The sequence below is a fragment of the Salvelinus namaycush genome, chromosome 42, assembly GCF_016432855.1.
Source record: "Salvelinus namaycush isolate Seneca chromosome 42, SaNama_1.0, whole genome shotgun sequence".
NCBI classification, from domain to species: domain Eukaryota; kingdom Metazoa; phylum Chordata; class Actinopteri; order Salmoniformes; family Salmonidae; genus Salvelinus; species Salvelinus namaycush.
The window spans coordinates 6,199,955-6,224,935 of record NC_052348.1 but is presented as its reverse complement, the minus strand read 5'-3'; the positions used below and the strand labels follow the sequence as shown (position 1 = coordinate 6,224,935).

The 24,981-nt window shown below is 45.1% G+C and overlaps 1 protein-coding gene across 1 annotated transcript in view; it reads left to right on the top strand.

Annotated features, from left to right (window-relative positions):
* The window catches only part of slc43a1b (solute carrier family 43 member 1b), a 55,133-nt gene that overhangs the window by 12,570 nt on the left and 17,582 nt on the right, over positions 1-24,981 (top strand). Inside the window, exons 2-12 of the mRNA XM_038981666.1 lie at positions 1,729-1,889; positions 3,530-3,713; positions 3,965-4,020; positions 5,781-5,857; positions 17,999-18,091; positions 18,298-18,431; positions 18,634-18,788; positions 19,075-19,221; positions 21,123-21,158; positions 21,343-21,454; positions 22,276-22,405. Coding sequence (XP_038837594.1) covers positions 1,736-1,889; positions 3,530-3,713; positions 3,965-4,020; positions 5,781-5,857; positions 17,999-18,091; positions 18,298-18,431; positions 18,634-18,788; positions 19,075-19,221; positions 21,123-21,158; positions 21,343-21,454; positions 22,276-22,405 — 1,278 coding nt within the window. The 5' untranslated portion in view covers positions 1,729-1,735. The remainder of the gene's footprint in view (positions 1-1,728; positions 1,890-3,529; positions 3,714-3,964; positions 4,021-5,780; positions 5,858-17,998; positions 18,092-18,297; positions 18,432-18,633; positions 18,789-19,074; positions 19,222-21,122; positions 21,159-21,342; positions 21,455-22,275; positions 22,406-24,981) is intronic.

The following is a 24,981-nucleotide window of genomic DNA, read 5'->3' as shown; positions in this document are numbered from 1 at the left end:
TTTAGTCTAGTATCGCTGGGCAATAGATGTGTGTCAGGTGCCAGATTGATTTTGTCTTTGTAGCTCATTACGTTGCATGTAGCACCCGAATCCAGTTGACATTGTTGTTGCTTGTTATGTAATCGTAGTGTCACAAACCATTTCTTCCCTCTTGAGTGTACAGCCCCAATGGATTCATGCATGTAAATGTCACTTTCACTGTTCAGCTCTGAACATTGAGTAACATCATCAACACAGTGAATCTTGCCCTCACTCACCCTTCTTTTGCTTTTGAGACACACTTTTGCAAAGTGATTATTAGTTCCACACGTTCTGCATGGTTTTCCGTAGGCAGGGCAGTGCTCTTTGCCACGTGTGTGTCTATTCCCACAGTATTTACATGCTATGGGGCTCTCTGTGTTCACCGTTCGTGGTGAATTACTCTGCCTCGATTGGTTTTGTCTGAATGTCTGCCTAGCAACAGCGTGAACAGTATCAACGTCGGAGCGTGGGGTTTCCGTTTCCATTGCTCTCATTCTCATGTCAGTGACTTCAGCAGTGCGGCACATTTCGATGGCAGTTACTAATGTTAAGCCTCTCTCTCTCAGTAGACGCCGGCGCGTATTCTCATTTGCAATTCCCAGTACTATTTTGTCACGAATCAATTCATCTTTCAATCCCCCGTATTCACAAGTGGCGGATTTCTCTCTCAAACGGGTTACAAAGTTGTTTACTGACTCACCCTCTTCCTGTTTGCAGCTTCCGAAAACGAACCGCTCGTAAATGACGTTTCTGGCGGGTTTGAAGTAATTCTCCAATGCATCCAATATAGCCTTTGCATCACACTGTTGTCGTGCCGTGAGGGTGAGATGGTGCCGGTAGATATGCCTGCATTCGCTGCCCATTAAACTCCTCAGAGTTGCCGCTTGTACCTCGTTGGGTTTCTCATGTAGACCGGTCGCCAGCGCATAGTCCTCGAATTCATCCCTGAAGTTGTCCCAATTAGTATTCCAGTCCCCTGTGAGAACCATGTGATTTGGTGGCGGAATGTTCACTGCCATAGCAATGGAATAGGAGATTTCTTTGCCTTCAGTCATGGAGGTAGGTAGTGATGCTAGCTAGCCAGCTAACAACGAGTTGATCAGTGTTGTGAGTAGGAAACGGCGTGTGTTCGCATATGGAACGTAACTGTGCCTATACTGTACTTAGCTACAAAAATAACAAACATGTGTTTTCCGAGCCACTTCTGATACCATGTTTCAGTATGATATGATGGATAAAGGAATAAAGACAGACACCAATGTCAAGTTCAATAGCCTTGTTAAGCATTGTACAAATCCCTACGCGTGGAGTCTGGGGAACAGTACGGCTAGTCGATTACCTATCAACTAGACTCCGTAACATATCCCACGGGGAATTTGTATTGCCGTCCCTGTCTTTTTGTTGCTCTCTGAGCTCAGATGAAAGTGATGAGGAAAGCAGCTGTATACTTAAAAAAAAAAACATCCTTTCTTGCTTTGATATGTATTTTTAGTTTTTGTCGACCTTTGACGTTGTTGATGCAACATTGAGGTTCTGTACGGAGAGTGTGTGCCGTACTTTATTCTTTAAGAAAGGATTGTTAAATGTTAATCTCTCCCTCTCCCTCTCTCTCTCTCTCTCTCTCTCTCTCTCTCTCTCTCTCTCTCTCCCTCTCTCTCCCTCTCTCTCCCTCTCTCCCTCTCTCCCTCCCTCCCTCCCTCCCCCCAGAGCAGCGATGGCTCCTTCTCTGGCCCAGGCCTATCGTAGGCGGTGGTGGATGGCGGTGACTGCGGTCATAGAGAACCTGCTGTTCTCTGCTGTGCTGCTGGGCTGGGGATCGCTACTCATCATGCTCAAGAACGAGGGCTTCTACTCACACCTCTGCATAAGTACGTCCCCATCCATGGGTAACACTCACACAGGGATACTGTATACTTCAGGGTTGAGGTCATTTCCATACTAAGGAACTATATATACTATACATACTATATATATATTTATCTCATCTCATTGCTTAAATGTATGCATAAATAAGACCTTATAGATGCCAAGTCTTGGTCATGATATGGTTTCAATACTTCAGGGTTGGGGTCAATTCCATACTAAGGGATACCGTATACTTCAGGGTTGGGGTCAATTCCATACTAAGGGATACCGTATACTTCAGGGTTGGGGTCAATTCCATACTAAGGGATACCGTATACTTCAGGGTTGGGGTCAATTCCATACTAAGGGATACTGTATACTTCAGGGTTGGGGTCAATTCCATACTAAGGGATACTGTATACTTCAGGGTTGGGGTCAATTCCATACTAAGGGATACTGTATACTTCAGAGTTGGGTTCAATTCCATTTCAATTCCATTTCAATTCAGAAAATAGACCAAATGCCAATTCAAAATGTTTCTCATTGAAAAGTACTGAAGAGAATTTCAGAGTACTTCCTGAATTGTCTTGTATAGTTCTCAACTCCCCTCTCTCTCATCCCCTTCCTTACCCTTCTCCTGCTCCCCCCCCTCTCTCTCTCATCCCCTTCCTTACCCTTCTCCTGCTCCCCCCTCTCTCTCTCTCTCTCTCTCTCTCATCCCCTTCCTTACCCTTCTCCTACTCCCCCCTCTCTCTCTCTCTCATCCCCTTCCTTACCCTTCTCCTGCTCCCCCCTCTCTCTCTCATCCCCTTCCTTACCCTTCTCCCGCTCCCCCCCTCTCCATCTCTCTCTCTCATCCCCTTCCTTACCCTTATCCTGCTCCCCCCTCTCTCTCTCTCATCCCCTTCCTTACCCTTCTCCTGCTCCCCCCTCTCTCTCTCATCCCCTTCCTTACCCTTCTCCTGCTCCCCCCTCTCTCTCTCATCCCCTTCCTTACCCTTCTCCCGCTTCCCCCCTCTCCATCTCTCTCTCTCATCCCCTTCCTTACCCTTCTCCTGCTCCCCCCTCTCTCTCTCTCATCCCCTTCCTTACCCTTCTCCTGCCCCCCCCTCTCTCTCTCATCCCCTTCCTTACCCTTCTCCCGCTCCCCCCCTCTCCATCTCTCTCTCTCATCCCCTTCCTTACCCTTCTCCTGCTCCCCCCTCTCCCACTCCACCTCCCTACCTTTCTCCCCCCCCTCTCTCTCATCCCCTTCCTTACCCTTCTCCTGCTCCCCCCTCTCTCTCTCCACCTCCCTACCTTTCTCCCCCCTCTCTCTCATCCCCTTCCTTACCCTTCTCCTTCTCCCCCCTCTCTCCACCTCCCTACCTTTCCCCCCCCCCTCTCTCATCCCCTTCCTTACCCTTCTCCTGCTCCCCCCTCTCTCTCTCCACCTCCCTACCTTTCTCCCCCCCCTCTCTCTCTCATCCCCTTCCTTACCCTTCTCCTGCTCCACCCCCTCTCTCTCCACCTCCCTACCCCCCCCCCTCTCGCTCTCTCTCTCCCTCTCTCTCTACCTCCTTACCCTTCTCCTGCTCCCCCTCTCTCTCTCCACCTCCTTACCCTTCTCCTTCTCCCCTCCTCTCTTTCTTCACCTCTCTCCACCCCCCCCCCCCCCCCCCAGACAATGAGACAGTGTTCAGTAACATCAGTTCGTGGGACAGTGGTATCTGGCATAGCTGTGTGGACCAGGAAGAGATGTTGAATCTGGGCTTTACCATTGGCTCCTTCCTGCTGAGTGCAGCCACTCTGCCGCTAGGTATCCTGATGGACAAGTACGGGCCCCGCCCACTCCGCCTCCTCGGCAGGTAAAAGACGGGACACATCGTCATTGCCATCATTATTATAGTAATAGTAAATCATCAGCGATTAACACTGTCATTGCCATCATCATCATTATTATTGCAATCATCATCATCATCACAAATACCATTGAGCATTGTCATCATCATAATTATTTACACAATTATCATGTTCATCGTCATGACCATAGTCATTATCTTCACAACCATTGTCATCATCATTATCTTCCATCAGTCAGCAACTCTCTCTCTTGCAGTGCGTGTTTTGCTTTCTCTTGTGCCATGATAGCCGGAGCTGCCTATAACCCTGAAGGTAAGAATCCTAAGCCACTGTAAGTCACTGTAAATGAACACTAAATGTACAGAAAAATCACATTAAACACATCTGCTTATTACATTACACTGCACACATACAGTGAGGGGGAAAAGTATTTGATCCCCTGCTGATTTTGTACGTTTGCCCACTGACAAAGAAATGATCCGTCTATAATTTTAATGGTAGGTTTATTTGAACAGTGAGAGAGAGAATAACAACAACAAAAATCCTGAAAAACGCATGTCAAAAATGTTATAAATTGATTTGCATTTTAATGAGGGAAATAAGTATTTGACCCCTCTGCAAAACATGACTTAGTACTTGGTGGCAAAACCCTTCACAGAGGGTCACAGAGGTCAGACGTTTCTTGTAGTTGGCCACCAGGTTTGCACACATCTCAGGAGGGATTTTGTCCCACTCCTCTTTGCAGATCTTCTCTAAGTCATTAAGGTTTCGAGGCTGACTTTTGGCAACTCGAACCTTCAGCTCCCTCCACAGATTTTCTATGGGATTAAGGTCTGGAGACTGGCTAGGCCACTCCAGGACCTTAATGTGCTTTTTCTTGAGCCACTCCTTTGTTGCCTTGGCCATGTGTTTTGGGTCATTGTCATGCTGGAATACCCATCCATGACCCATTTTCAATGCCCTGGCTGAGGGAAGGAGGTTCTCACCCAAGATTTGACGGTACATGGCCCCGTCCATCGTCCCTTTGATGCGGTGAAGTTGTCCTGTCCCCTTAGCAGAAAAACCCCCAAAGCATAATGTTTCCACCTCCATGTTTGATGGTGGGGATGATGTTCTTGGGGTCATAGGCAGCATTCCTCCTCCTCCAAACACGGCGAGTTGAGTTGATGCCAAAGAGCTCCATTTTGGTCTCATCTGACCACAACACTTTCACCCAGTTGTCCTCTGAACTTCAGACGGGCATGTATATGTGCTTTCTTGAGCAGGGGGACCTTGCGGGCGCTGCAGGATTTCAGTCCTTCACGGCGTAGTGTGTTATCTATTGTTTTCTTGGTGACTATGGTCCCAGCTGCCTTGAGATCATTGACAAGATCCTCCCGTGTAGTTCTGGGCTGATTCCTCACCGTTCTCATGATCATTGCAACTCCACGAGGTGAGATCTTGCATGGAGCCCCAGGCCGAGGGAGATTGACAGTTCTTTTGTGTTTCTTCCATTTGTGAATAATCGCACCAACTGTTGTCACCTTCTCACCAAGCTGCTTGGCGATGGTCTTGTAGCCCATTCCAGCCTTGTGTAGGTCTACAGTGTAGGTCTACAATCTTGTCCCTGACATCCTTGGAGAGCTCTTTGGTCTTGGCCATGGTGGAGAGTTTGGAATCTGATTGATTGATTGATTCTGTGGACAGGTGTCTTTTATACAGGTAACAAGCTGAGATTAGGAGCACTCCCTTTAAGAGTGTGCTCCTAATCTCAGCTCGTTACCTGTATAAAAGACACCTGGGAGCCAGAAATCTTTCTGATTGAGAGGGGGTCAAATACTTATTTCCCTCATTAAAATGCAAATCAATTTATAACATTTTTGACATGCGTTTTTCAGGATTCTTTTGTTGTTATTCTGTCTCTCACTGTTCAAATAAACCTACCATTAAAATTATAGACTGATAATTTTTTTAGCAGTGGGCAAACGTACAAAATCAGCAGGGGTTTAAATACTTTTCCCCCTCACTGTAGATCTATCTAACTCTGTCCTCTTCCTCTTGTCTCCTCCTTCCTCCTCCTTTTCCTCCTCCAGTACTCTCGGCCCTCATTTTCATCGCAGTCTCCTTCAACGGCTTCGGAGGAATCTGCCTCACCTTCACCTCCCTCACGGTAAGACACGCGCACACACACACACACACACACACACCATCCTTCTCCTCTACATGGACACAACGACGACATATCCAAAGCTACCAAGTTCCCAGAACACACCAACGGCTGGTGGGAGGGGCTATAGGAGGACGGGCTCATTGTAATGGCTGGAATGGAATTAATGGAACGGTATCAAACATATGGAAACCACGATTGTCTCCATTCCATTCATTCCATTCCAGCCATTACAATGAGCCCCTCCTCCTATAGCTCCTGCCACCCCTCATGACCTAAACCTCCCGTCACCTGAAACGTTTCTTACCGCGTGCTGTGGCCCGTAGAGACTAAAGGACTGCACTCTATGCTGCACCCCGCTTTAAGTCATCTCTGGACTGTACACAAAATAACTGCACCCTACTGCATTTGCACTCTGTTCATGTCTCTGCATGTAGATACATTCATACTGATACAGTGGATGTACACATTTACAGTATATCAGCAGTATACCCACTGTATATCAACCGTATACCCACTGTATATCAGCAGTATACCCACTGTATATCAACCGTATACCCACTGTATATCAACCGTATACCCACTGTATATCAGCAGTATACCCACTGTATATCAACCGTATACCCACTGTATATCAACCGTATACCCACTGTATATCAGCAGTATACCCACTGTATATCAACCGTATACCCACTGTATATCAGCAGTATACCCACTGTATATCAACCGTATACCCACTGTATATCAACCGTATACCCACTGTATATCAGCAGTATACCCACTGTATATCAACCGTATACCCACTGTATATCAGCAGTATACCCACTGTATATCAACCGTATACCCACTGTATATCAACAATATACCCACTGTATATCAACCGTATACCCACTGTATATCAACCGTATACCCACTGTATATCAACCGTATACCCACTGTATATCAGCAGTATACCCACTGTATATCAACCGTATACCCACTGTATATCAGCAGTATACCCACTGTATATCAACCGTATACCCACTGTATATCAGCAGTATACCCACTGTATATCAACCGTATACCCACTGTATATCAACCGTATACCCACTGTATATCAACAATATACCCACTGTATATCAACCGTATACCCACTGTATATCAACAATATACCCACTGTATATCAACCGTATACCCACTGTATATCAACAATATACCCACTGTATATCAACAATATACCCACTGTATATCAACCGTATACCCACTGTATATCAACCGTATACCCACTGTATATCAACAATATACCCACTGTATATCAACAATATACCCACTGTATATCAACAATATACCCACTGTATATCAACAATATACCCACTGTATATCAACAATATACCCACTGTATATCTGCTCATTCTCTTATAGCTCTATGCTCACTCTAACTAGTTGTATGTAAACTTTCTTTAAACTCCTCTGCCTGTATTCTGTCTCTAAATGTTGTCTATCACTAGCAGCACCATATCACCAAGTACAATCCTGAGTATGTGTAAATGTACTTGGTGAATAAAGGTGATATGATTCTGACCAGCTTCCTCTGAAACATACATACAGTGGGGCAAAAAGGTATTTAGTCAGCCACCAATTGTGCAAGTTCTCCCACTTAAAAAGATGAGAGAGGCCTGTAATTTTCATCATAGGTACACTTCAACTATGACAGACAAAATGAGAAAAAAAATCCAGAAAATCACATTGTAGGATTTTTAATGAATTTATTTGCAAATTATCTTTACATAACTGTGGGAAGCATTAGAGTCAACATGGGGCCAGCATCCCCAACATGGGGCCAGCATCCCCGTGGAACACTTTCGACACCTTGTAGAGTCCATGCCCTGACGAATTGAGGCTGTTCAAAGGGCTTAAGGGGGGTTGCAACTCAATATTAGGAAGGTGTTCCTAATGTTTGGTGTACTCAGTGTATACAATGCATTTGGAAAGTATTGACCCCTTGACTTTTTCCACATTTTGTTACGTTACAGCCTTATTCTAAAATGGATTAAATCTTTTGTTTCCCTCATCAATCTACACACAATACCCCATAAGGACAAAGTAAAAACAGGTTTAAAAAAAACTGAAATATCACATTTACATAAGTATTCAGACTCTTTACTCAGTACTTTGTTGAAGCACATTTGGCGGCGATTACAGCCTCGAGTCTTCTTGGGTATGACGCTACAATCTTGGCACACCTTGTATTTGGGCTTCTCCCATTCTTCTCTGCAGATCCTCTCAAGCTCTGTCAGGTTGGATGGGGAGCGTCGCTGCACAGCTATTTTCAGGTCTCTCCAGAGATGTTCGATAGGGTTCAAGTCCGGGCTCTGGCTGGGCCACTCAAGGACATTCAGTGACTTGTCCAGAAGCCACTCATGCGTTGTCTTGGCTGTGTGCTTAGGGTCGTTGTCCTGTTGAAAGGTGAACCTTTGCCCCAGTCTGAGGTCCTGAGCGCTCTGGAGCAGGTTTTCATCAAGGATCTCTCTGTACTTTGCTCCGTTCATCTTCCCTCGATCTTGACTGGTCTCCCAGTCCCTGCCACTGAAATACATCCCCACAGCATGATGCTGCCAACACCATGCTTCACCGTAGGGATGGTGCCAGGTTTCCTCCAGACATGACGCTTGGCATTCAGGCCAAATAGTTCAATCTTGGTTTCATCAGACCAGAGAATCTTGTTTCTCATGGTCTGAGAGTCCTTTAGGTGCCTTTTGGCAAACTCCAAGCGGCTGTCATTAACCTTTTTCTGAAGAGTGGCTTCTGTCTGGCCACTCTACCATAATGGCCTGATTGGTGGGGTGCTGCAGAGATGGTTGTCCTTCTGGAAGGTTCTCCCATCTCCACAGAGGAACTCTGGAGCTCTGTCAGAGTGACCATTGGGTTCTTGGGCCTTCTCTCCCGATTGCTCAGTTTGGCTGTGCTGCCAGCTCTAGGAAGAGTCTTGGTGGTTCCAAACGTTTTCCACTTAAGAATGATGGAGGCCACTGTGCTCTTGGAGACCTTCAATGCTGCAGAAATGTTTTGGTACCCTTTCCCAGATCTGTGCCTCGACACAATCCTGACTCGGCGCTCTACAGACAATCCCTACGACCTCATGGCTTGGTTTTTGCTCTGTCATCCACTATCAACGGTGGAACATTATTTAGACAGGTGTGTGCCTTTCCAAATCATTTCCAATCAATTGGATTTACCACAGGTAGACTCCAATCAAGTTGTAGAAACATCTCATGGATGATAAATGGAAACAGGATGCACCTGAGCTCAATTTCAAGTCTCATAACAAAGGGTCTGAATACTTATGTAAATAAGGTTTTTTTTTTTTTTTTTTTTTTATACATTTAAAACCCTGTTTCACTTCGTCATTATGGGGTATTGTGTGTAGATTGATAAGCAAAAAAAGTAATTTAATCCATTTTAGAATAAGGCTGTAACGTGACAAAATGTGGAAAAAGTCAAGGGGTCTGAATACTTTTCGAATGCACTGTATAAGGCATACTGTAGCTATTACTATTATACGCTATATTACTGTATATTTTTGTCTGTTGGTGTTTTGGGAGGATGTATACTTTTTTCTGTATAGTATGTGTGTATTTTGTTTTTCTTTGCGTATAAATGTGATTAATAGTGTGTGTGTGTGTGTGTGTTGGCCATTCAGAGTCTCCACGGCACATGCTGTTCTGCTCCTGGCTCTAAATTCTTCCACACGTCCGTCGGCCAATCAGATCACTGGGCTGTCGACACGCTCGTCCCTGCCCCCCACCCCTTCCCAAAACACACAAGGACACGTGTCTCTCCCTCTCTCCACCCTCTTTCTATCTCCCTCTCCCCCTCTCTCTACCCCCCCCCCCCTCTCTCTCTCTAATGTATATCTCTTTATTTTCCTCTTTCTCTATATATACACACACACTGTAACCCTCCGGGTCTGTACCAGTAGTTCCGTCTGTACCAGTAGTTCCGTCTGTACCAGTAGTTCCGTCTGTACCAGTAGTTCCGTCTGTACCAGTAGTTCCGTCTGTACCAGTAGTTCCGTCTGTACCAGTAGTTCCCTCTGTACCAGTAGTTCCGTCTGTACCAGTAGTTCCGTCTGTACCAGTAGTTCCCTCTGTACCAGTAGTTCCCTCTCTACCAGTAGTTCCGTCTGTACCAGTAGTTCCGTCTGCACCAGTAGTTCCCTCTGTACCAGTAGTTCCCTCTCTACCAGTAGTTCCGTCTGTACCAGTAGTTCCGTCTGTACCAGTAGTTCCGTCTGTACCAGTAGTTCCCTCTGTACCAGTAGTTCCGTCTGTACCAGTAGTTCCGTCTGTACCAGTAGTTCCGTCTGCACCAGTATTTCCGTCTGTACCAGTAGTTCCCTCTGTACCAGTAGTTCCCTCTGTACCAGTAGTTCCCTCTGTACCAGTAGTTCCGTCTGTACCAGTAGTTCCGTCTGCACCAGTATTTCCGTCTGTACCAGTAGTTCCCTCTGTACCAGTAGTTCCGTCTGCACCAGTAGTTCCCTCTGTACCAGTAGTTCCCTCTCTACCAGTAGTTCCAGGTGGTCAAGGCCCTTTCATTCCATTGACCTAAATCACACGTCCGTCAATCCGTCAGTCAGTCAATATTAGGTACATGAGCTATATGACCTTACATTCTCCAGGGCAATCTTTTTTTGTTCTTGTAGAATGTTGTTCTGATTCTGTTTTTAAAGCTCCCTGCTTTTTCTCGAGTTCACCCATCTTCCTACCCTCTCTCTGTCCCTCTACCTCTCTCTCTGTCCCTCTACCTCTCTCTCTGTCCCTCTACCCCTCTCTCTGTCCCTCTACCTCTCTCTCTGTCCCTCTACCTCTCTCTCTGTCCCTCTACCTCTCTCTCTGTCCCTCTACCTCTCTCTCTGTCCCTCTACCTCTCTCTCTGTCCCTCTACCTCTCTCTCTGTCCCTCTACCTCTCTCTCTGTCTCTCTACCCCTCTCTCTGTCCCTCTACCTCTCTGTCTGTCCCTCTACCTCTCTCTCTGTCCCTCTACCTCTCTGTCTGTCCCTCTACCTCTCTCTCTGTCCCTCTACCTCTCTCTCTGTCTCTCTACCTCTCTCTCTGTCCCTCTACCTCTCTCTCTGTCTCTCTACCCCTCTCTCTGTCCCTCTACCTCTCTCTCTGTCCCTCTACCCCTCTCTCTGTCTCTCTACCCCTCTCTCTGTCCCTCTACCTCTCTCTCTGTCCCTCTACCTCTCTCTCTGTCCCTCTACCTCTCTCTCTGTCCCTCTACCTCTCTCTCTGTCTCTCTACCCCTCTCTCTGTCCCTCTACCTCTCTCTCTGTCCCTCTACCCCTCTCTCTGTCCCTCTACCTCTCTCTCTGTCCCTCTACCGCTCTCTCTGTCTCTCTACCCCTCTCTCTGTCCCTCTACCCCTCTCTCTGTCTCTCTACCTCTCTCTCTGTCCCTCTACCGCTCTCTCTGTCCCTCTACCGCTCTCTCTGTCCCTCTACCGCTCTCTCTGTCCCTCTACCTCTCTCTCTGTCCCTCTACCCCTCTCTCTGTCTCTCTACCCCTCTCTCTGTCTCTCTACCCCTCTCTCTGTCCCTCTACCGCTCTCTCTGTCCCTCTACCCCTCTCTCTGTCCCTCTAACTCTCTCTGTCTCTCTACCCCTCTCTCTGTCCCTCTAACTCTCTCTGTCCCTCTACCTCTCTCTGTCCCTCTACCCCTCTGTCTGTCCCTCTACCTCTCTCTCTGTCCCTCTAACTCTCTCTGTCCCTCTACCTCTCTCTCTGTCTCTCTACCCCTCTCGCTGTCTCTCTACCCCTCTCTCTGTCCCTCTACCTCTCTCTCTGTCCCTCTACCTCTCTCTCTGTCCCTCTACCCCTCTCTCTGTCCCTCTACCTCTCTGTCTGTCCCTCTACCTCTCTGTCTGTCCCTCTACCTCTCTGTCTGTCCCTCTACCGCTCTGTCTGTCCCTCTACCGCTCTCTCTGTCTCTCTACCCCTCTCTCTGTCCCTCTACCTCTCTCTCTGTCCCTCTACCTCTCTGTCTGTCCCTCCACCTCTCTGTCTGTCCCTCCACCTCTCTGTCTGTCCCTCCACCTCTCTGTCTGTCCCTCTACCTCTCTGTCTGCCCCTCTACCTCTCTGTCTGCCCCTCTACCTCTATGTCTGTCCCTCTAACTCTCTCTGTCTCTCTACCCCTCTCTCTGTCCCTCTACCTCTCTCTCTGCCCCTCTACCGCTCTCTCTGCCTCTCTACCCCTCTCTCTGTCCCTCTACCTCTCTCTCTGTCCCTCTACCTCTCTGTCTGCCCCTCTACCTCTCTGTCTGTCCCTCTAACTCTCTCTGTCTCTCTACCCCTCTCTCTGTCCCTCTACCTCTCTCTCTGTCTCTCTACCCCTCTCTCTGTCCCTCTACCTCTCTCTCTGTCCCTCTACCTCTCTCTCTGTCCCTCTACCTCTCTGTCTGCCCCTCTACCTCTCTGGCTGTCCCTCTAACTCTCTCTGTCTCTCTACCCCTCTCTCTGTCCCTCTACCTCTCTCTCTGTCCCTCTACCGCTCTCTCTGTCCCTCTACCGCTCTCTCCGTCCCTCTACCTCTCTGTCTGTCCCTCTACCTCTCTGTCTGTCCCTCTACCTCTCTGTCTGTCCCTCTAACTCTCTCTGTCCCTCTACCTCTCTGTCTGTCCCTCTACCTCTCTGTCTGTCCCTCTACCTCTCTGTCTGTCCCTCTACCGCTCTGTCTGTCCCTCTACCTCTCTGTCTGTCCCTCTACCTCTCTGTCTGTCCCTCTACCTCTCTCTCTGTCCCTCTACCTCTCTCTCTGTCCCTCTACCTCTCTGTCTGTCCCTCTACCTCTCTGTCTGTCCCTCTACCTCTCTGTCTGTCCCTCTACCTCTCTGTCTGTCCCTCTACCTCTCTGTCTGTCCCTCTACCTCTTTCTCACTCACTCTCTGCCTCTTTCACACACGTACATGGACACATACCCATCAGTGGAGGCTGGTGGGAGGAGCTATAGGAGGACGGGCTCATTGTCATGGCTGGAATGGAATTAATGGAACGGAGTCAAACGTTGGTTTCCGTATGTTGGGTGTGTTTGAGACCGTTCCATTAATTGAATTCCCGCCATTACAATGAGCCCATCCTCCTATAGCTCCTCCCACCAGCCTCCTCTGTTACCCACACATGACAGGGCTCTACGCTGACCTTGTTTTTGTTGACAAAGAGCATGTGTGCGCCTAAGATGAAAAATGTAAGTGCTCACAAAGTAATTTAGGAGCACAATGAAAAATATGGGAGGTAATGAAGCCAGAATCCCCCAAAAATGTTGGCGCACTGGTGCTCCTAAATTAAAATTCCAGGTCGCAGCAAAAATATTTAGGCGCATATGCAAGTAAACGGTTGCACTGTAGAGCACTGCATGACATGGCAAACGCCTCACACGTTTCCCTCCTAGTCATTGACTCTTTCGTTCCATCCACCTAAATAATGTCAACCTTTGGTTCTGTCTGCCTGTCTCTGTCTGTCAGTCCATGTCCATGGTAGTGTGTGTGGGGGCACGTAGCTGAGGCTCCTGAATACCTCAGATGGGTCATTAAGAACGAGCTGGAGCTCAGCCATGACCCATACACTGACCTACAGGACCAGAAGAGAGAATGGTCATGGGGCGACTTTATCCGTACCTCTGCCAAGACCTGACCAGGGAAAACTGCAGGCCCTAGTTATTGGCTAAAACTACACTCTTCGGAGAAAGGTTTCTACGTAGTACCAAAAATGGTTCTATCACTTCATATAGCAACCCTTAAGGTTCTATATAGAACCCTTTTGTAGGGTTCTTTAATCAGAACCCTAGGGGTTCTATATAGTCAGTGTAGGGCACAGAGTTGTTCCTGGTCAGGTCACTTGGCCTGGAAAACTGTGGTACTGGCTAGTATGTCACTATCAGCAGGGTTAAATTGGGGGGGGGGGGGTGATAAGAATGGAAAAACAGGGAGAGAGACTGTTGTGGAAAACAGGAAAGATCTAGAGAGGGAGAGAGCGGGATAAGGAGGAAGAGAGGGATAAGGAGGAAGAGAGGGATAAGGAGGAAAAGAGGGATAAGGGGGAAGAGAGGGATAAGGAGGAAGAGAGGGATAGGAAGGAGGAAGAGAGAGGGATAAGGAGGAAGAGAGGGATAGGAAGGAGGAAGAGAGAGGGATAAGGAGGAAGAGAGGGATAGGAAGGAGGAAGAGAGAGGGATAAGGAGGAAGAGAGGGATAGGAAGGAGGAAGAGAGAGGGATAAGGAGGAAGAGAGGGATAGGAAGGAGGAAGAGAGAGGGATAAGGAGGAAGAGAGGGATAGGAAGGAGGAAGAGAGAGGGATAAGGAGGAAGAGCGGGATAAGGAGGAAGAGAGGGATAAGGAGGAAGAGAGGGATAGGAAGGAAGAGAGGGATAGGAAGGAGGAAGAGAGAGGGATAAGGAGGAAGAGAGCGGGATAAGGAGGAAGAGAGGGATAGGAAGGAGGGGAGGACAGCAGTATGTCCTCAATGAAACTTAGAAAGTGACCAACTGGAAATAAGGTGTCAAAGTGTGTGTGTTGCTTCTTCCTGTTTTTTTTTAATGCAATTTTGCATTTAATTGTTAAAGAGGGATAACTGCCCAAGCATCAGAAGAATATTTTTTTTTAAAGGAGTGGTAATTCCCACCCTTTTCCTATTTTCAGATTTTAATTGAACTGATGGTGAAGGGATGACAGAGGGGAAAGATATACAGAGTTATTATTTACAGTAGATGCTGTCTTTACAGATTCCGGTTGTAATGCACATCTTTAAATAGAGGTTAGCACAATGGTGTCTGATATAACTCTTTAAGCTTGGCACAGTGTGGAGTGACATAGTTTGCACCCGAAATGGCGCCCTATTCCCTACATAGTGGTCAAAAGTAGTGCACTATATAGTGAATAGGGTGCTACTTCAAATCGTAATACATATTTATATAGAGAAGTGCAAACAGTGCTGTAGCTCTGAGTCTGTACGTTTATATACAGTGTATAAAAAAGCTCATCACGTAAATTTGATTTAAGCCCCCACAGAGAAATTGTGTCACAATTCGGGTATGTATTTAAGCTCAGTGTGGTGATACAGTATGTGTTGTCACTATATATTTAACATGAACTAATTACCGCTCTGCGCAGCGAACATTCATGTAAGCTCGCGAGATCAGGCGATGTTTTCCAAATGGGAGAGTGGTGCTGACACGCAGCCTGATGTGATGTACGTTATTATCTGTGTGTCTTTTTATCTGCGTAGGCTGGCACTGCCACAGTGTCGTTGGCACGACATAGGGGGAAATATTCACAGCTGTTTGTGTTGGGTTTTACCTCAGCGGGTTAAGGAGGACACTGCTTCTACTGTGCCACCTGCACAATTCCATGCACACACACGTTCACAGCAACAACAAAAAATATTTTTTGCCACGCAGACACTCAGTACTTGCACAACGTCCTCCAACAGAGAAAGAGAAGGGAGAGTGAGGAAAATAGGAAGGCAACTACAAGACTTCTTGTATGGCATTTGTTCATTCATAACCCCATATGTCCACATTTTCTACCTTTTCCAAGTTAAACCGTTAGTTTTGCAAAAGTGCCAGCAACCAAAAAAATTCTAAAATCAACCTTGTGCTGTGTAGCAATATTATATGCCAAGTCAGAGGCTGTGAATACAAAGCAAGGCTATTCCCCTTGCCTCAGGCTAGCATGTGTGTCCTAAAGCAGCAGAGTAACTGACCTAACACAGGTTGCGAAGCTGCATATTAGGACCCTCTCCATAAAGATGAACAGCTCATATCACCACCTGGTGTTACTTTCATAGAACTGCATCTTGAGCACTTTCAGTGCCTTCAGGAAGTATTCACACCCCTTTACTTTCCCCAAATTGTGTCACTGATCTACACACAATACCCCATAATGTCAAAGTGGAATTTTGTTTGTAGAAATGTTTTTTATTTTATAAAAAATGTAGTAAAGCTGAAATGTCTTGAGTCAATAAGTGTTCAAGCCATTGTTATGGCAAGCCTAAATAAGTTCAGGAGTAAAAATGTGCTTAACAAATCACATAATAAGTTCAATATGTTCAATAATAGTGGTTAATATGATTTTTGAATGACTACCCCATCTCTGTACCTCACACATACAATTATCCGTAAGGTCCCTAAACCGAATAGTGAATTTCAAGCACAGATTCAACCACGAATACCAGGGAGGTTTTTCAATGCCTCGCAAAGAACGGCACCGATTGGTAGAATTGTAAAAAATATATATATTAAAAAGCAGACACTGAATATCACTTTAAGCATGGTGAAGTTATGAATTACACTTTGGATCGTGTATCAATACACCCAGTCACGACAACGCTACAGGTGTCCATCCTAACAGTTGCCGGAGAGGAAGGAAAGTGGTCAGGGATTTCACCATGAGGTCAATGGTCACTTTTAAAACAGTTACAGAGGTTAATGGCAGTGATAGGAGAAAACTGAGGATGGACCAACAACATTGTAGTTACTCCACAATAACCTAAGCTAAATTAGAGTGAAAAGAAGGAAGCCTGTACAGAATAAAAATATTCCAAAACATGCATCCTGTTTGCAACAAGGAAATTAAGTAATACGGCAAAAAATGTGGCAAAGAAATGAACTTTTTTGTTCTGAACATGTAACAGTATAACTTTTAGTGCGTCCCCTCGCCCATACCCGGGCGCGAACCAGGGACCCTCTGCACACATCAACAACTGACACCCACGAAGCATCGTTACCCATCACTCCACAAAAGCCGCGGCCCTCTGCAGAGCAAGGGGAAACCCTACTTCAAGTCTCAGAGCAAGTGACGTAACCGATTGAAACGCTATTAGCGCGTACCCGCTAACTAGCTAGCCATTTCACATCCGTTACAAATACAAAGTGTTATGTTTGGGGCAAATCCAACACAACATCACATTGTATATTTATCATATATTTTCAAGTGTGGTGGTGGCTGCATCATGTTGAGGGTATGCTTGTCATCGTCAAGGACTAGGGAGTTTTTTTTCCATAAAAAGAAACGGAATACAGCTATAAGTGCAGGCAAAATCCTAAAGGAAAACCTGGTTCAGTCTGCTTTCCAACAGACACTGGGAGATTAATTCACCTTTAAGCAGGACAATAACCTAAAACACAAGGCCAAATCTACACTGGAGTTGCTTACCAAGACGATGTTGAATGTTCCTGAGTGGCCTAGTTACAGTTTTGAGTTAAATCGGCATGAAAATCTATGGAAAGACATGAAAATTGTCACAGACTCCAGCCACCCTAGTCATAGACTGTTATCTCTGCTACCGCACGGCAAACTGTACCGGAGCCCCAAGTCTAGGTCCAAAAGGCTTCTTAACAGCTTCTACCCCCAAGCCATAAGACTCCTGAACAGCTAATCAAAGGGCTACCCAGACCCCTCTTTTACGCTGCTGCTACTCTGTTTATAATCTATGCATAGTCACTTTAACTCTACCTACATGTACATATTACCTCGACTAACCTGTGCCCCCCCCCGCACATTGACTCTGTCCCGGTACCCCCTGTATATAAGCCTCGCTTGTTATTTACCTGCTGCTGTTTAATTATTGGTTACTTTTATTTTCTATTTTTTACTTATCTATTTTTTACTTAAACATTTCTTAACTTCTTAAAGCGTTGTTGGTTAAGGGCTTGTATGTAAGCATTTCACTGTAAGGTCTACACCTGTTGTATTCGGCGCATGTGACAAACACAATTTGATTTGATTTGAAATGCCTGTCTGGCAATGATCAACAATCAACTTGACAGAGCTTGAAGATTTAAAAAAAATAATAATAATGGGCAAATATTGTACAATCCAGGTGTGCAAAGCTCTTAGAGCCTTACCCAGAAAGACTCCGAGCTGTAATCGCCGCCAAAGGTGCTTCTACAAAGTATTGCCTCAGGGGTGTGAATAGATATGCACATTTGATATTTCTGCGTTTCATTTTCCATCAATTTGCAAAAATTGATGGATTCAGTTAATACAGTCACTGCTCACCTGTGATCTTTGTCTGTCTTCCTCTCCCTCCCTCTCTTTTATCTCCCACTCTCACTGTTTCACCTCTCGCTACCTCTCCGTCTCCCCCCTTCTCTCTGTCTCCTAGTTGCCCAACATGTTTGGGAACGTGCGCTCCACTATCCTGTCTCTAATGATCGGCTCCTACGCCTCTTCAGCCGTCACCTTCCCCGGAGTCAAGGTAGGAGAGTTACTCCTCAGTTCCCTCTGGGTGTTTAGGTCCGTGTTTGTTACGGTAAGCACCTTGGGACAAATGTTGATTGATTGAGGATTCACCGAAAGGCATTACTTTGTATCGTGGCTTTACTTGATATCGTGATATATTATAGTTGAATTTGCGAACCTCTTTCCCATACTTCTCTCTCTCCCTCCGTTTCTTCTCTCCAGTTGATCTATGATCTAGGTGTGTCCTTCAGGGTGATTATGTGGGTGTGGTCGGGGCTAGCCGGTCTCGTCTTCCTCAACTGCTTCCTTAATTGGCCGGGGGAGTCTTTCCCCGCACCTGAGGACATCAGCTACACGTCAGTATCCATGACAACGTTACTATCATAACACAACATTACATGACGTAACTCTAACGCTATAGACTGTTACAGTAACCCAAAATCATTGAATAACAGAGGGAGTTTTTCTTTCTCCATTGCTCCAATTGTTTGCTCTCTCTCTCTCTCTCTCCTCACCTCCATCCCACCTTCCCCCCTCTCTCCCCCCTTGCTCCCACAGTAAGGAGGTGAAGCTGAGTGGCATGGTGATGGATGACAAGGTGAAGGGGGACAGATTCTACAGTCATGTGACCACGATGGAAGAGAAGATGGCTGCGAAGCAGCAGGAACCAGATCCCTCGTCAGAGCAGCTCCCAACAGGAGAACAGACACAGGGTGAGGAATAGCATGGGATCACAACAAAAACAGTTAGAACCAGTCAGAACTAGACATAACTGCTTAGAACCGGATACAGTTAAATGGAACTGGTCAGAACTGGTCAGAGCTGGTCTTCCAGGGCTCCACTCACCAACCAGAATAAATGGACGATATTGAGCTCAACCCTACTTTAATCTGTTCAACTTTTTAATAAAAATTGAGAAATTGAGAAAGTAACTTAGCCAAGTGTCATTATCTCATGTTTAATTCTTACCCCCGCCCCTCCCCTTCTTTCCCCTGACAGGTGGCCCTCCGTTCCGTAGTTCAGTCTGCTCGCCCATCTTCCTGTGGAGTCTCATCACCATGGCGATGACCCAGCTACGCATCATCTTCTTTATGGGCGCCATGAACAAGATGCTGGAGTTCCTGGTTACCCACGGCGACCCACACCGTAAGGACCAATCACTTGTAAAGGCTTTAAGTTGTGGGCACTGTCCCATTTGCCTTGTGAAACCAGACTGATTTCGTAAGAGCTCACATTCTGTTTCACTTCAAGTGATGTTAAACAAAACATGAGCGCAGCGGTCAGTCTGCCATATCTTTATTCTGTCACGTATCTATCTTATAGTCTGCCATATCTTTATTCTGTCACATATCTATCTTATAGTCTGCCATATCTTTATTCTGTCACGTATCTATCTTATAGTCTGCCATATCTTTATTCTGTCACATATCTATCTTATAGTCTGCCATATCTTTATTCTGTCACATATCTATCTTATAGTCTGCCATATCTTTATTCTGTCACATATCTATCTTATAGTCTGCCATATCTTTATTCTGTCACATATCTATCTTATAGTCTGCCATATCTTTATTCTGTCACATATCTATCTTATAGTCTGCCATATCTTTATTCTGTCACATATCTATCTTATAGTCTGCCATATCTTTATTCTGTCACATATCTATCTTATAGTCTGCCATATCTTTATTCTGTCACATATCTATCTTATAGTCTGCCATATCTTTATTCTGTCACATATCTATCTTATAGTCTGCCATATCTTTATTCTGTCTCTTATAGTCTGCCATATCTTTATTCTGTCACATATCTATCTTATAGTCTGCCATACCTTTATTCTGTCACATATCTATCTTATAGTCTGCCATATCTTTATTCTGTCACATATCTATCTTATAGTCTGCCATATCTTTATTCTGTCATATATCTATCTTATAGTCTGCCATATCTTTATTCTGTCACATATCTATCTTATAGTCTGCCATATCTTTATTCTGTCACATATCTATCTTATAGTCTGCCATATCTTTATTCTGTCACATATCTATCTTATAGTCTGCCATATCTTTATTCTGTCACATATCTATCTTATAGTCTGCCATATCTTTATTCTGTCACATATCTATCTTATAGTCTGCCATATCTTTATTCTGTCACATATCTATCTTATAGTCTGCCATATCTTTATTCTGTCACATATCTATCTTATAGTCTGCCATATCTTTATTCTGTCTCTTATAGTCTGCCATATCTTTATTCTGTCACATATCTATCTTATAGTCTGCCATATCTTTATTCTGTCACATATCTATCTTATAGTCTGCCATATCTTTATTCTGTCACATATCTATCTTATAGTCTGCCATATCTTTATTCTGTCACATATCTATCTTATAGTCTGCCATATCTTTATTCTGTCACGTATCTATCTTATAGTCTGCCATATCTTTATTCTGTCACGTATCTATCTTATAGTCTGCCATATCTTTATTCTGTCACGTATCTATCTTATAGTCTGCCATATCTTTATTCTGTCACGTATCTATCTTATAGTCTGCCATATCTTTATTCTGTCACATATCTATCTTATAGTCTGCCATATCTTTATTCTGTCACATATCTATCTTATAGTCTGCCATATCTTTATTCTGTCTCTTATAGTCTGCCATATCTTTATTCTGTCTCTTATAGTCTGCCATATCTTTATTCTGTCACATATCTATCTTATAGTCTGCCATATCTTTATTCTGTCACATATCTATCTTATAGTCTGCCATATCTTTATTCTGTCACATATCTATCTTATAGTCTGCCATATCTTTATTCTGTCACATATCTATCTTATAGTCTGCCATATCTTTATTCTGTCACATATCTTAATCTTTATTTTTTGTAAAGTATATTGAGATTATGAAATAAAATTTGACTTGAATATCTGTGGCGCCGAATGGTCACAGTTGTCGGAGAATGGCATCTGTGATTTGTTATGATGTCAGTGGGTGGGAATTTGTGACGTCCATGACTTTTTGTGTGTTTTTTGTTTTCAGCCTCTAAGGATCTATTGATGGAGGCAGAGCAACAAGGTGAGAGAATGAAACAAAGATGCTTGTGTGTGTTGAGAGAGGTGCGTTTGTGCATGTGTGCGAGCGTGCATTCGGGTGTGTGAGAGAAAGAGAGTGTGTGTGTGGTAATGTATAGTGACTGTGTATGTGCACATGTACGTATGTGTGTGTGTGTGTTTTCTGACCGTGTGTCTCCTCTCCTCAGTGGGTTTCTACTCGTCAGTGTTTGGCTCTCTGCAGCTGCTCTGCCTGCTCACCTGTCCTCTGATTGGCTACATCATGGACTGGAGGATGAAGGAGTGCGACGTAGACCAGAGGTGCGCGTGTGTGCGTGCACGTGTGTGTGTGTGTGCGCGTGTGTGTGACAGAGTGAAACGGAGAGAGAGCGGAACAAAGAGAGAGAGAGAACGTAGGAACTTCAGTTATAAACCACCCATCTCATCCATCATGCTGATTGGACAGTGTTTACACTTACAGCCCACCAAGAAAATCTCTGGGCCCTAGGTATTTTAACACATTCACTTGGTCATTCGTGGCCCCCCTAGTAAACTGCATGTCCTTGCATGTACCTATTGGTGCCTGGGATGCATTAATACAAAATCACCACTAGCTGGCGACATAAGCTGTTCATCCCTATGGAGACATGGACAGCAGTTGACTAATATTGGTCACTCAGCTGTCTTTATTTATTTATTTATTATTTAACCTTTATTTAACTAGGCAAGTCAGTTAAGAACAAATTCTTATTTACAATGACGGCCCTACACTGGCCAAACCTGGACGATGCTGGGCAAGTTGTGCGCCACCCTATGGGACTCCCAATCACGGCCGGTTGTGATACAGCTTGGATTCGAACCAGGGTGTCTGTAGTGACGCTTCTAGCACTGAGATGATGTGCCTTAGACCGCTGCGCCACTCTCTTTAAGGGAGAAATAATTCAGAAGAGACCAAGCATGACATGTTGAGAGAGCCGGATTGTGTTCATTAGACATCTAACTAAAGAAAACGGACTAAAATGATAATTTTCGCTTTCCTTTGTAAAAAATGTTGAAATGTCTTCTGTGGCGTTCCCTAATAAACACCTTGGTATTTTCCTGATGCTTACATTGTTTGTTTGTCCCTGATCTCTTCTCTCCAGCCAACCGGAACCCCCGAAGAGAGACAAGAAGATCCAGAAACTGACAAACGCCATCCGCGCTTTCATCATCACCAACGTTCTACTGGTCACCTTCGGAGTCATCCAGATGATAGACAACATGCCTGTACAGGTAAGAAGACAGCCACATGACCCAACCGCACACAGCTCACCTGGGGTGCGTTCAACTGGACACAGCGTTGTGGAACGTTTCGATAGAAATATATTATATGGGGGCCTCCTGAGTGGCGCAGTGGTCTAAGGCACTGCATTGTGCTAGCTGTGCCTCTAGAGATCCTGGTTCAAGTCCAGGCTCCGTCGCTGCCGGCCGCGACCAGGGCCCAGCGTTGTCCGGGTTAGGGGAGGTGTTTGGCTGGCAGGGATGTTCTTGTCCCATCGTGCTCTAGCGACTCCTGTGGCGGACCCGGGCGTAATGCACACTGACACGGTTGCCAGGTGTACAGTGTTTCCTCCGACACATTGGTGCGGCTGTCTTCCGGGTTAAGCGGGCATGGTGTCAAGAAACAGTGCAGCTTGGTTGGGTTGTGTTTCGAAGGATACACGGCTCTCGACCTTTACCTCTCCCGAGTCAGTACGGGAGTTGCAGCGATGAGACAAGACTCTAACTACCAATTAGATACCACGAAATTGGGGAGAAAAAGTTTTTTTTTTTAAATATATACATAATATATGGACAAACATGCCTCTCTCTGAAATGTAAAAAAGGAATCATGTCAGCTCTATTTGTGATATTTCGATCTGCAACGTTCCACAACATTTTACTACTGAACGTGACCCAATACAGGTAGGAACACAGTCACATGACCATGCCTACCATATCTACCCCTATACAGGTAAATAAACAAAATGCTGATAACTCACCTTGCAACAAGAACCCTGGCTACATGTCAGTGTTCATTTTGGCACTCTTATTGAAATTTAGTCTAGTCTTAGTCATTTTTACAAAATATATTTCAGTCACTGTCACTGTCACGTTGGTATGATGGATTGGGAGACAGGCGCAGGAATGCGTAATAATTTTTTTATTAAGCCCAAATTACGGCGTGCCGTGTAAAGGCACGGTACGAAGACCAAACAAACACGTAACAAAACACAGGGTAGAAACCCAAAACAAAAGAGCGAGGAGTACCTTGAATAAATAACAGCACAATGATTAACACACAGGATGAGACCCGTAATCATCTGCGCAATCCACAAAGGCACGAAAGCCCAAAACACACAGCACAGGTACTCACACGCACCAATGGCTATTGTAACAGTAATAGACAGCCCAATGGAAACCAAAGGGCACACTTATACAAGTACTAATCAGTGGGAACAGGGGACAGGTGTGGGTAATGAAAGTTCCGGAGGGATCCGTGACAGTCACATTTGTTATTTGAATAATGATTAAGTCTAGTTATTGTCAAAATGATGAAAACTGTGGGCCGTTTTTGTCAACTAAATGCCCTTTCATTTTAGTTACATCACATTTGTATCACCTCATTAACCTATAGTAAACATTAATCGCTGACTTCCATGTGCACAAACATACATAACCTTGTCCTATGAACATATTTTTATGCATAACATCCTACAACCTGACAAACATATATAAGAATTATCTGGCCATGTAAATGTCTAATTCAGCCTACATAGATATTTCACATTACATACAAAACAAACAGATACACACAAACACAGGGAGAGAGAGAGTAGCACCAGATGGTGCCGCAAAGTACTGTATTGGCAAAGGGTTGCACCTCCGCTACTCGGTCACGTCATTGCCATTGTTTTCAACGTTCCGCAGTGGTGTAAAGTACTTAAGTAAAAAATACTTTAAAGGACTACTTAATTCGTTTTTGGGGGTATCTGTACTTTACTCTACTATTTTTATTTACTTCACGACATTCCTAAAGAAAACAATGTACTTTTTATTCCATCAATTTTCCCCTGACACCCAAAAGTACTCATTAAATTTTGAATGCTTGGCAGGACAGGAAAATGGTCCGATTCATGTACTCATCAAGAGAACATCCCTGGTCATCCCTACTGCCCATGATTTGGCGGACTCACTAAACACATGATTCGTTTTTTAAATGACGTCTGAGTGTTGGGAGTGTGCCCCTAGCTATCCGTGAATTAAAAAAATATACACTGCTCAAAAAAATAAAGGGAACACTTAAACAACACAATGTAACTCCAAGTCAATCACACTTCTGTGAAATCAAACTGTCCACTTAGGAAGCAACACTGATTGACAATAAATTTCACATGCTGTTGTGCAAATGGAATAGACAAAAGGTGGAAATTATAGGCAATTAGCAAGACACCCCCAATAAAGGAGTGGTTCTGCAGGTGGTGACCACAGACCACTTCTCAGTTCCTATGCTTCCTGGCTGATGTTTTGGTCACTTTTGAATGCTGGCGGTGCTTTCACTCTAGTGGTAGCATGAGACGGAGTCTACAACCCACACAAGTGGCTCAGGTAGTGCAGCTCATCCAGGATGGCACATCAATGCGAGCTGTGGCAAGAAGGTTTGCTGTGTCTGTCAGCGTAGTGTCCAGAGCATAGAGGCGCTACCAGGAGACAGGCCAGTACATCAGGAGACGTGGAGGAGGCCGTAGGAGGGCAACAGCCCAGCAGCAGGACCGCTACCTCCGCCTTTGTGCAAAGAGGATTAGGAGGAGCACTGCCAGAGCCCTGCA